Source organism: Schistocerca serialis, chromosome 2 (assembly GCF_023864345.2).
Source record: "Schistocerca serialis cubense isolate TAMUIC-IGC-003099 chromosome 2, iqSchSeri2.2, whole genome shotgun sequence".
Taxonomy (NCBI): Eukaryota; Metazoa; Arthropoda; class Insecta; order Orthoptera; family Acrididae; genus Schistocerca; species Schistocerca serialis.
In genome coordinates, this window is record NC_064639.1 from 724,704,387 (window position 1) to 724,717,596 (window position 13,210).

A 13,210-nucleotide genomic window follows, 5' to 3' on the forward strand; every position below is an offset into this window, starting at 1 on the left:
TAAATTCATTATGCGATATGAGAAAAGATCAAAAATATTTACTAAATGTTTTGAATGTGTTTTTTGCTTCTAGTCATCGTGTTTTATTACAACAGCCTTAATTTAATTTCATGTTCTTTGCTTGAGATATGAACCAAATTTGAAGATGACTGTCTCTACAATGCGCATTCACGATTGCGTGGTACTTCTGTTTGATATTTATTTCATGGTGGCTGATCGGTACAAGGCACTAATGGCCATGAGTTATCACTGCAGAAGATAAACTATAAAACAGTCCCCGTCACAAATCCTCAATGCCGCGGTGGCCGCGCTGCTTACCCCTCTTCTCCTGAGGTAAGCGACTAACTTTACTTAGTCGACATAAAAGGTTTCTGGGTATGGTATCGCGTCATAATGTAAAAAAAAAAAACTACTGCTGCTGGAGAAAAATCAACATTTCGGCCACGATTGCAGCGGTCTTCTTCTGGGCCGCTGCAATCGTGGCTAAAACGTTGGTTTTTCTCCAGCTGCAGAAGTAGTTTTTTTTTTTACGCCGTTAAGATGCTCTTAATGTTAGCTTTCGTTTTCGCATTCGTCTGTTATTTCCTGCACGCCTAGTGTTATAAAATACGGCTGAGAACCGCGGGCCGCACGAGTGCGTGTGGCCCGTGGGCTGCAGTTTGACCTCTTTAGTATGCACCACCATCTTCAAAGTAGTCCCCTTGAGGGCGAAGACACTGCCTGACAAGAAAGCGAAACACCCAAACTGGGAGGAGGAAATACATCTACATCCATACTCCTCAAGCCACCTGACGGTGGGTGGCGGAGGGTACTTTGAGTACCTCTATCGGTTCTCCCTTCTATTCCAGTCTCGTTTTGCTCGTGGAAAGAAAGATTGTCGGTATGCCTCTGTGTGGGCCCTAATCTCTCTGATTTTATCCTTAGGGTCTCTTCGCGAGATATACGTAGGCGGGAGCAATATACTGCTTGACTCCTTGGTGAAGGTACACTCCTGGAAATGGAAAAAAGAACACATTGACACCGGTGTGTCAGACCCACCATACTTGCTCCGGACATTGCGAGAGGGCTGTACAAGCAATGATCACACGCACGGCACAGCGGACACACCAGGAACCGCGGTGTTGGCCGTCGAATGGCGCTAGCTGCGCAGCATTTGTGCACCGTCGCCGTCAATGTCAGCCAGTTTGCCGTGGCATACGGAGCTCCATCGCAGTCTTTAACACTGGTAGCATGCCGCGACAGCGTGGACGTGAACCGTATGTGCAGTTGACGGACTTTGAGCGAGGGTGTATAGTGGGCATGCGGGAGGCCGGGTGGACATACCGCCGAATTGCTCAACACGTGGGGCGTGAGGTCTCCACAGTACATCGATGTTGTCGCCAGTGGTCGGCGGAAGGTGCACGTGCCCGTCGACCTGGGACCGGACCGCAGCGACGCACGGATGCACGCCAAGACCGTAGGATCCTACGCAGTGCCGTAGGGGACCGCACCGCCACTTCCCAGCAAATTAGGGACACTGTTGCTCCTGGGGTATCGGCGAGGACCATTCGCAACCGTCTCCATGAAGCTGGGCTACGGTCCTGCACACCGTTAGGCCGTCTTCCGCTCACGCCCCAACATCGTGCAGCCCGCCTCCAGTGGTGTCGCGACAGGCGTGAATGGAGGGACGAATGGAGACGTGTCGTCTTCAGCGATGAGAGTCGCTTCTGCCTTGGTGCCAATGATGGTCGTATGCGTGTTTGGCGCCGTGCAGGTGAGCGCCACAATCAGGACTGCATACGACCGTGGCACACAGGGCCAACACCCGGCATCATGGTGTGGGGAGCGATCTCCTACACTGGCCGTACACCACTGGTGATCGTCGAGGGGACACTGAATAGTGCACGGTACATCCAAACCGTCATCGAACCCATCGTTCTACCATTCCTAGACCGGCAAGGGAACTTGCTGTTCCAACAGGACAATGCACGTCCGCATGTATCCCGTGCCACCCAACGTGCTCTAGAAGGTGTAAGTCAACTACCCTGGCCAGCAAGATCTCCGGATCTGTCCCCCATTGAGCATGTTTGGGACTGGATGAAGCGTCGTCTCACGCGGTCTGCACGTCCAGCACGAACGCTGGTCCAACTGAGGCGCCAGGTGGAAATGGCATGGCAAGCCGTTCCACAGGACTACATCCAGCATCTCTACGATCGTCTCCATGGGAGAATAGCAGCCTGCATTGCTGCGAAAGGTGGATATACACTGTACTAGTGCCGACATTGTGCATGCTCTGTTGCCTGTGTCTATGTGCCTGTGGTTCTGTCAGTGTGATCATGTGATGTATCTGACCCCAGGAATGTGTCAATAAAGTTTCCCCTTCCTGGGACAATGAATTCACGGTGTTCTTATTTCAATTTCCAGGAGTGTATATTCTAGAAATTTTAACAAAAGCCCGTACCGAGCTACTGAGCGTCTCTCTTGCAGAGTCTTCCACTGCAGTTTATCTGTCATCTCCGTAACGCTTTCGCAATTACTAAATGATCCTGTAACGAAGCGCGCTGCTCTCCGCTGGATCTTCTCTATTTCTTCTATAAACACTATCTGGTACGGATGCCACACCGGTAAGTAGTATTCAAGCAGTGGGCGAACAAGTGTACTGTAACCTACGTCCTTTGTTATCGGAATGCATTTCCTTAGTATTCTTCCAATGAATCTCACTCTGGCATCTGCTTTACCGACGATCAACTGTATATGGTCATTCCATTTTAAACGAAATTTCACGGGTTGAGAACGTATGTGATACTAGGTCAGTGATTACAATATTGAGGCAAATTGGTAAGGAACTTGGCAGTAGGAGCCCTCTTATCAGTATGACACAGCTCCTCCTTGCCTTGGATTGATGCACTGATTCGGTTGCGATTGATGTCATGAAGCTACTGTGTACTCTATTGAGGCAAGCTGACACACAACTGTTGCGACTAGTCCTTGATATCCTTCCTGAATATTGGCGCAGGGACAGATTTGACGTTCGAGCTGGTCCCACACATGTTCTATTGGCTACAGATCTGGAGATTTTGCTAGCCACAGGAGCACCTCAACATCACAGAGACACGTGCCATGTATGGGTGAGCGTTGTCCTATTAAACAATGGAGCCACAATACTGTCACATGAGAGGTAACCCATGAGGACGCATGATGTCTGTGGCGTACCGTTGTTTCGTCAGAGTGTCCTCTAGGGCCAGTGACCTGAGCTCAATACCCGATGTTTTCCCACACCTCGATGACAGGAGTGACACACGTGTGCCTCTTCAAAACTTTGGATAAATGGGACTTCCCACAAGTCGCCACACTGCTCGCCGGCGATGGTTATCCGGGGTAGTGAAGAACTGTGACGCCATTCTTCAGCTGTCCATGCTACCCAGTCACGGTATCATTCCAAACGCAGCCGTCTGATAACGGTAATCCCCCAGTCCCCCTCCTTCTATGCTGTAGGATGACAGAGATATGTTGCAGGGAGTCCATTACTTGTTCTCGGATGGAAGGCGCAGATGCAAAGAGTTTACGATGTCTACGTGCACAATACGACGGTCGTCCGTTGAGATGATCAGGCGTGGTATACTGGAACCTTGACGACGGATGCACCAGCCCTCACGTTTCCAAGCAGTCCGACAGCGGGTCACTTGTCACATCTGAATGCCCCATAAATCTGAATACTGTACGATTCGCCCAGCCAGCAAAATTGAGGCCCACAATTTGGACCTTTTCAAATTCTATCAGGTGCTGATAAGGTCGTCTCATATGAGTGCACGGCATCTCCTTGTGCTTTGCATGATCACTCAAAATCTCAGGCTGTTCACGGCCTTATACAGCATACATTACCAGGGGTGCTAGATAGCAACTCTAATCATTTACATACATGTCGATGGTGTGCACATGTACGAAGTTACATTGATATTCCATTATACAGGGTGAAAAGTATTTAAACCGACGAGCTCTGGGAGGTTGTAGGGGATATCAAAACAAATATTTTTCCCTAATGTTATTTTTTCCTATGAGGAGTTTCTAAACCGGTAGAGGAAGATTTCTCTCGCGGCAAATTGATGAAACCAACTAACAGTTTTCCATTTTTCTTTTTTATGACCAAGAGACAACACATTAACACAACCCAATTTCCATTACATTAGAATTTCAAAAATGCCTCCATTGACACTTAAACAAAGGTTACACCATCGGATCATGTTCTGTCTGACACGAGCAAAAACCCCAGGAGTATCCTGAATTGTTCCTGCTGCTGCTACTATCTGGGCAAACAGTTCCTCTTCTGATGCAACAGGAGTTGCGTAAAGAAGGTTGCGCATCTATCCCCACACAAAAAACTCTAGAGGGGACATATCTGGGGATCGAGCATGCCATGTTACAGGACCACCTCTACTAATCCACGTTTCTAGGAACCGTCGGTCCAGGAATCGACGCACACGACGACTGAAATGTGCCGGCGCCCCGTCATGTTTGAACCACATGCGTTGTCTTTTAGGGAGCGGGACGTCTTCCAGCTATTCTGGCAATGCTCTGGCGAGAAAATTGTAATAGTATCTGCCATTTAATGGCCTAGGTAGCAGATACGGCCCAATTAAACAGTCCCCAAAAACACCGTCCCACACATTAACGAAGAACCGCACTTGATGAGCGGTAGCAACTGTGGCATGTGGGTTATCCTCACTCCAAACATGCGCATTGTGCATGTTGAAGACTCCATCACGTCCGAACGTTGCTTCATCGGTAAACAACACAGAGGATGGAAATGTAGGATGCATTTCACACTGTTCCAGGTACCACTGCGAAAACTGTGCTCTGGGTGGATAATCAACTGGTTCCAGGTTGTGGACACGCTGTAAGTGAAATGGACGTAACAATTGCTCTCGAAGGACTGTTCTTACACTCGTCTGATTCGTCCCCATGTTACGTGCAATTGCAAGAGCGCTGATTGATGGATCTCGCTCCACATGCTGCAAGACAGCTTCCTCAAATTGCAGCGTTCTTACCGTGCGACGGCGTCCTTGTCCAGGTAATCTGCTAAATGACGCGGTTTCACGCAGACGTTGGTACACAGCAGCAAAGGTCGTATGATGTGGGATACGGCGATTAGGATATTGTTGTTGATAAACCCGCTGTGCAGCTCGTCCGTTGTGGTGCGCTACGTAGTACGCACCAACCATATCAGTGTACTCACCCCAGGTGTATCGCTCCATTAGTAAACAGAGACAACGCACTGCTACACTGGTGGACAGCAGTTGCCTACAACTGATGAGCGTAATATGCCCACTAACAACTGAAGAGCATAATACGGCCTCCACCGGTTTAAATAATCCTCATAGGAAAACGTGACATTAGGGAAAAATATTTGTTTTGATGTCCCCTACAACCTCCCAGAGCGTCCGCCCCAGTAGCTGAGTGGTCAGCGTGACGGATTGCCGTCCTCTGGGCCCGGGTTCGATTCCCGGCTGGGTCGGAGATTTTCTCCGCTCAGGGACTGGGTGTTGTGTTGTGTTCATCATCATTTCATCCCCATCCGGCGTGCAGGTCGCCCAATGTGGCGCCGAATGTAATAAGACCTGCGATATGGCGGCCGGACCTGCCCCGCGAGGGGCCTCCCGGCCAATGACGCCAAACGCTCATTTCCACCTCCCAGAGTTTGCCGGTTTAAATACTTTTCACCCTGTATCTTCTGGGTATTCCACTTTTTTCAACAGGCATTGTACATCGACCCCAAACGCTTTTGTCACTTTTCAAATGCGTCCTGAAGGTTTTTCTCTACTAGGACGTTTAGTACCCTCTGCGATTCCACTTGATTCTCTTCCACTGTATCAAATTTTCACCCCTTCGATTTGACTCTCATCTTGAGGAAGAGGAAGAAGCCAGGGGGATCAGTTCGGCGAGTGGAGAACAAGTGTAACCTTGCTTTTGCTAAAAAATTCACGAGTAATGTAGGCCGTACGCGGATATGCATTATCATGATAGAGTAGCCAGTAGCTCGTACGCCACTTCTGTGAAAGTTTTCTCTTCATCTCTTTTTACAAACCTCTTAGAACAACGCGACTGAACTCTCGATTGATCAGCTGACCAGGAGAGACGAACTCTTTATGTACAATCCCGGTAGTATAAAAAAATTAACGCTTTGACTTGTCGAACTTTTTCGGGCCGAGGTGAAGGAGGAATCTTCCGTTTCGACAATTGCGACATAGTTTGAGGGGCATAGACATAACGTTAGCTTTCTTCAGCGGTGACAACCTCCGAAAGATAGTTTCAATCACTTTGAAACAATCGTTTAAGTTCCTTACAGACTTCGAAGTAATGCTGTTTTCGAACGTCTTGATCAGTCGTTTTACAAACTTCTGCGCTATCCTTCTAATGTTCAGTTCTGACAGAACACATTCACATTCAGTATAACGTCCCGCACCGCGTCCGCAAAACCCTTAGCGTCATCTGCCCGTTCCATATCCGCATCTGCAGATATCTGAGCGTAACCACGACAAAAAAAAAAAACAAAAAAAAAAAAAAAAAAAAAAACTAATCAGTCTTGGCAGGAAAGTCGTTTTGAATTTCGAAGTTGCGTGTGGAAATAGATTTCTCGAGACAACATAGTTCCTCATTGATGTGAGAGCCAAATACGGTACAGTGACTGCCGTGGGGCAGACAGAAGCTCTCCGGAGCGCTCGCTGCAGCGGCTCGGACAACGTGTGCTGTGGGCGCCAAGAGTTATGGGGTCGGCGATCAAGGCAGGTGCGGCCGACACATCAGAAGACTTCACTTAGCCTGCCCATTTGACCGTTCAAAGCAAGCCACAATGCTCTGAAGTGTGCCTACACATCAGATTGTTCACAGGGAGCTACAGTGCCCCACAAGCTGAACAGCCTGTTTTATAAAAAATATATATATTCATGTTAAAAGTCATGCGTGTTAGAAGTCCAGGTAGGCACTTGATAGATTATCATCATTTATTTTCCTATTGTTCCAAAATCTGATTTTGAAGTTAAATGTTCTCATGGCGATTAATAAAAATACTAAATGTACTTGGGGAAGACATTTTTAAAATGGTCTCAGAAAAATTATTACATCTTTCAACATTTTTTTTCTCATCTCAGTCGATTAACTGTCTTGATTTATCTCAGACAATTGGAACTTCGAACAACTTCGAATTAATTGGCTCAAACATGTTTAGTTTTCTGTCTCGTCGTGTGTCCACATCTCCTTCCAGGCAGTACTGGGGATGAGATCTTTTATAAAAAGTTGCGGCAGCTCGGCAAGACTATTAATTTCTATACGTTATTCTTCTTATCATTGGTATTTTCTCGAGTCATGTGCTCCAACACGGTACTGAGAATGTACGCTGAGCGCGGCAGTCTCTTACATTAACGAAGTGCTGATGGTTGTACAGTGTTTAGACTTCTGTCGGCAACAAACACACAACGTTTTGTATAGTGCTGTAAATCGAACGAGCGTAATATATTTATCAGTTCATGCTCAATTTTTCTCCAGTTTTTGTTAATCTCGATATCGGAATCTCTGGTGCACATCATACAACAGTCAAGTTTTCCTTCTTCACTGTTAATGTAACGAGTAGTCACTCTCATGTAGTTTATTTTACAATATGAATTACTGCAAGGATCAGCTGATAACGTTCGTCTTTCATATCTGAAAGCATTCCTCAACTCTCTAGAAACAGCTACACTTAAGCGATTGGCTGTTTCCTTCAAATTTTTGCAAATGGCGGTTGTATGAAGTATCAATTTCTTGGCACACACTGCACCGTACTTGGCCCGCACATCAACAAGGAACTGCATCGCCTCGAGACATCCATTTCCACACACAACTGCAAAAACTAAAATGTGTTTCTTGACACGACTGATGAGACTTTTTGTCTAAGCTACTTTCAAATTCGGCAGGCCTTCAGGAACTTTTACGTTTCTCTTAGTATTGAAAGAAGTAATTATGCTACCTTTTGCATCCTGAAACTCATGTTTTGACAAATTTTAAGCCCCACTTTCGTGTCTGGTGTAAGAATACACTTTCTTTACACACAAAACACTACTCTTTCATTTTCTCACAGCACTCAAATACATAATCAAATTTTTTCCCAATAGATTATTTCTATTTGGCTTCTAACATTAATGTGAAATCACCTAGTCTCACCTAATATGATATTATTATGCCCATGGCATGGCTTTTATTGAACCACTCTCCCTTGTGTCTAACCTGACACATTTGTTACCTACACAGGCCCAAAGGCTTTAAGTTTTCAGCTCACATAACAACAGACGTGTGGTGGCGATCCATGTAATGTCGTTCACTGACCACAGGTAACACAACTTGTCGAAAAGCGTATAATAACGATGATATTGTGCTTTAATTTTTAACTACATAGCTGTTGTTACTGAGTAAATCCTCACATACAGTCCGTGCACGATACGGTGGCAATGTGCAGTGACCAATTTTCGTCCAAAGCGCTGGGTGAGTATGTCATTTGTTTGTTCGTAAGGCCGACAGGTGTCAGCCGCCTTGTGGCCAGTCGGCGTTGACAGAATCGAGGCGTACGCCCTGGAATCCTTCTCAAACGAGTTTACAGGAACTATTCGGTAAAAATATTTCATTTTTGCTTTACTTATAGCTTTTCATGTCAGCTTCATGGTGATGTGTCCATCATTTCGTTAATGGTCATAGTTATTGTAATATTTACGTGGAAGTAAGACACCGTGCGAAATTCTGAAAAGGTTGCAATGAAAAATAGAGATCGCTATGATTTTGCGTTTGGTGCATATTACATAACATGTTGCTGTGTATGAAATTTAGCTAACATAGTGAATTCTTCTTTAGACAATCTGTCACTAATATTGAAAAAACTGATCTGACATAGCACACTAATTTGCGATAGCGCCGCGCCAGCGGTAAAGCCAGAGTGAAATATCCATAACATCCCTCATATTTCGAAACGATTTCAGGTATCGAAATGAGATTTTAGCAAACGATAGCACACAAAGAGGAGAGTATTTTACAATATAATTATTATGCAAAACTTTATTATATAACGTGTTATTCCACTAACTACAGACCTTTTTGATGAAAGAATGTAGTTTTTAAGGGCTGTCGATAGCTTGTGAAACGAGGAAAGCTATGGGTTATGGAATACCATAAGTGAAGACATTACACGTTTATTTGTACCGAAGATGTGCTTTTTCATAAGCTCTTGACCTTACTCTTCCTCAGTTCTTCACTCAATAAACTTAATAAACGACTGTTTCAAAATTCTCTTGAAATTGTGTCTGCACAACATGTTAGTGAGGTGAAACTGTGTAAACTCCGCTGTGTTTTGGTAAAAGAAACAAATTTTAACATGTAATCCAGAAAATGTGTAGACTGTACTCAAATTTCGTCACTCATGGCGCGTCTCTGAAAGTTACAAATGGTAAACAAGCCAGGCGAAACTAAATCGCTGCGTTTTCTGAGGAATTCTTTTTAGATGCTAATCAAAGCAGAGGTGACAGGTCTTTTTGAATGGTCACTATGCAAGTGCGAGCGTAGGCTTCAGTTTAGAAAGGTATTTCCCCTCCAACACCTCGCCTTCCTCCTACAACGTCTGTTCCCTAACCCCCAACACCATCACTGTCCCCACGCCTGCCCTGTCGTCTGCACATATACCGGCCACGGTATCCGGTGCGGACTCTAGCCCAAGGATGTTCGTAACAGTGTAGACCTCTAAAAATAACGTATTACCAAAGAATTGTTGAAGTGTTGGATGGTCTACCACGATCTTGCAGAATCAGAACCCTAACTTTCTGAACATTTTTTGGTTCAGTGCCAACCGATGTATCAGTCGATGATGACCCATTTTGGAAAGGCTCATTATATCAGCCTATGTCTGAGCTAAATCGTTGTCTCCAAAAGTTTGCTTCGGAATTTGGTGCGTTTTACTCAAGTGCAGAACAAAACTTTATACAGATGCATTGTTCCTTCAGACTAGCCATCCCAAAACGGAAAGTTCACAATAAGTTGACAGCAGAAATCTGATCACCCACACCTAACCAAAGCACTCAATTTGCAGCCACCTGCCACGCTCATACAAGGACGATGTATAGAAAGAGACATTTTGTTACTCTTAACCATTTGCGCACATAATTCAAATATCATGAACTTTTGAGTGCAAAGAACTGTATAACAGAGATTTAGGGACATTGATGATGAATGCATGAGTCAGAGTTTAAATTGGTACCTTTACAGATTTCTTAGCCTCTTCCTGTTTGCCTATTGAGGTTACAAGCGGCCTTGCTAAAGTTATTCAGGAGGAATGGCGTGAAATGAGCATAACACAAAAAAAGCTTATTTAAACGACACCCACTCTCTTTAATTTCCATTCACATTCATCCAAGCAGTCAATCTGTAAAGGCTGTAAACAGCTTGAAGCCGAACTCCACTGACAAAATTTCAGAGGTTGTTCAGGAATCTTTTCTGAGTATTTTGGAATAAGGGACTATGGTCTCCTTTGGCTCGTTGCAGAGTAAATGAATTTCGTTTAATTTCTGATCATAATTTGTCATTGCATCTGTAAAAATGTGAATATCCTGTGACTTTGTTAGCTTGGAAATCTCGCAGTCTGGGTTCAGCTGCCTGTCAGAAAGGTTCTTCATCATCTGCATGCATTGGGTAATTTCCTCGCAGATATGTACGAGTTGTATGGGTATGTGTGGAGTGTAGATGAGTGTAATGGATGTGTGAATAGTGTAGCGTAACGTTTTGGTTGTGTGGCAACGATGAGATAAGGGGCAGAGTGAAACTCAGTGTCAGCACATAGCCTACTCCTCTCGAATAACATCCAAGGAGTGAGGAGGGTCGAAGGGGGCACTCAGCTTAACGTCCCAATCCGACAGACAAATGTCAAAATTAACACTGTCACGCTCTCTCACTTCAAGAGACTTGAGACATTCGAAAATGTAACGTACTCAAGTGTAGTCGCACACTTAAGTGGAAACAATTTACTTGGCGTTTCACAGTTTGGATTCCAGAAGGATTGTTAGCCTAAGAATGCTATTTGTACATTCAGTCATCAAGTACAATTAGCCTTAAATAACAAATATTACCAGCTGGTATTTTTTGTGATCTTTCCAAGGCATTTGCTTGTGTGGATCATGATTTTATGGAATCGATGGCTTTACACGCAGCTGATTTGAATCATTCTTGATAAACGGAATGCAAAAGGTTTGGCTGAATAATTCTAACAATGCCGGAAAGTAGGAAATTTTATTGTCTGAGGGAAAAAAAATCGCAACAGGAGTGCCGCAAGGGTCAATTTTGGATCCACCCCTATCCCTTACATATGTGAATGATCTTATGTTTAACATCCAACAAGCAACAGTGATGCTTTTTGCAGATAGTACTAGTGTTATAATAACTCTCATTAGAGAGAAAGCAACAAAAGAAATGGTAAATGATATTTTCCAAAGAATTATTACGTGGTTCTGTCATAATGGACTCCCTAAATTTTGAAAAAAATACTCTACATGCAGTTCTGTACAGCAAATAGAATCATACCAACAACTGATGTAGCACATAAGCAGGAAGGAGTAAGTTGGGTAGAATGCTCCAAATTTTTGGGTCTACATATTGATGAAAACTTGAACTCGAAGAAGCATACTACTGAGATCCTCAAACAGTTAAGTTCAGCTACTTCTGTTCTTCACACCATTGCTAATCTTGGAAACAAACGTATCAATATTTTGACAAATTGGCATATTTTCACACAGTAACGTCGTACAGAATATTTTTCTGGGGTAACTAATCACTTAGAATGTATAAACTGTGCAAAAACGAGCAGTAAGAGTAATATGTGGTATTCACCCACCGACGTCACGTGGCTGCCCCTTTAATGGGCTAGGCACAGTAGATAGATTCGCTAACCCAACTTGTCATAAATAATCCATCAAAATTTCAGAAGAACAATGGTGTTCATACCTACAGCACTAGAGGGAAAAATGACTTTTATTACCCAATTTTAAATCTGGCAGTGGTTCAGAAATAAGTTCAATATGCAGCAACAAAAATTTTTGTTCGTCTACCCAGTAACATGAAATGTCTGACAGGTAGCAAAGCAGGTCTTACATCCAGTATAAAATCATTTCTCCTGGATAGCTCCTTCTGTTCCTCTGATGAATTTCTACATACTAACTGGTATCCAGTAAAAGAAAATTAACTGTAGTTGCATGAGTAGAACTGAAAGTAATAACATGTTCATTGATGTTAACACTAATCTTTTATACATATCCTGTAAACTGAATCGTTCTACATCATCTCGATAAAAGAAACCTTCAAATGATCCATGGAATATGTAAATAACAAACAATGCGTTTTGTTGTTGATGGTAAAGGTTAAGACGCTCATATATGAATGAAATAAGTTGCTTCCATAATTTTTTGTTTTCAAGGTCAACATGGGTTGTCCAGTTGCATGAATGTGCGGCGCAGTTATTTGTTATGAGGTGTGGGACGGGGCGGGTGGGCTGGCCGGGGGGAGGGAGGGAAGGAATGAGGGAGTGTACTCACCTCTGGCGCGAGCGCGTGGCGCATGTCCTCAACGAAGGCCTTGGCGGGGAACTCCATCAAGTACATGAGCACCTCCTCAGAACTGCGCGTGCGCAGTCCCAAGTGCTCGGCCAGCACGAATGTACGTTCCGGCACGGCGGTCGAGAAGGCGGCGGGCACCAGTGTACTGCCGCTCATGGCGATGACGCGCTGGAACAGGCCTGCAGCCGTCGCTGCTCAGCAAAACGTTCTCTACCCTCTAGTGAGAGCAGAGATCTTCATACTTATCGTAAAATTAAATTACAGTATAGCAGGCAACGTGTGAAAAAATGCGGGCATCTGTTTCTAGGGTGGTGGAAGGACCGGGGGGCTGCTGTTCAGAAGCTGTGTGAGCCGCTCACTCACTCTCGAAACAGAAATAACACTGTAGTTCATGAGATAGCTGCAAACTTATCATCAGTAAATACATTCTTTGAGATTCTGACGGTGGGAGGAGTCATCATCAGTGTTCTACTAAAACGCAGGTTTTCACTTGGTAGTTCTCCAGGCTGTCCGGTCTTCTGCCATCCTCTTCAGGTCTGCATAATTTCCTCTCCCCTTTATGTCGTCTATCATCTTGTATGTCGTTCTTCCTTTCAGTCTTCTCCCACAAACCAATCCTT

At 44.5% G+C, this 13,210-nt stretch overlaps 1 protein-coding gene across 1 annotated transcript in view; it reads right to left on the reverse strand.

Moving 5' to 3' along the window:
- LOC126456363 (juvenile hormone esterase-like) overlaps window positions 1-13,210 on the reverse strand; it is a 120,713-nt gene that overhangs the window by 54,546 nt on the left and 52,957 nt on the right. Inside the window, exon 6 of the mRNA XM_050092117.1 lies at window positions 12,570-12,769. Coding sequence (XP_049948074.1) covers window positions 12,570-12,769 — 200 coding nt within the window. The remainder of the gene's footprint in view (window positions 1-12,569; window positions 12,770-13,210) is intronic.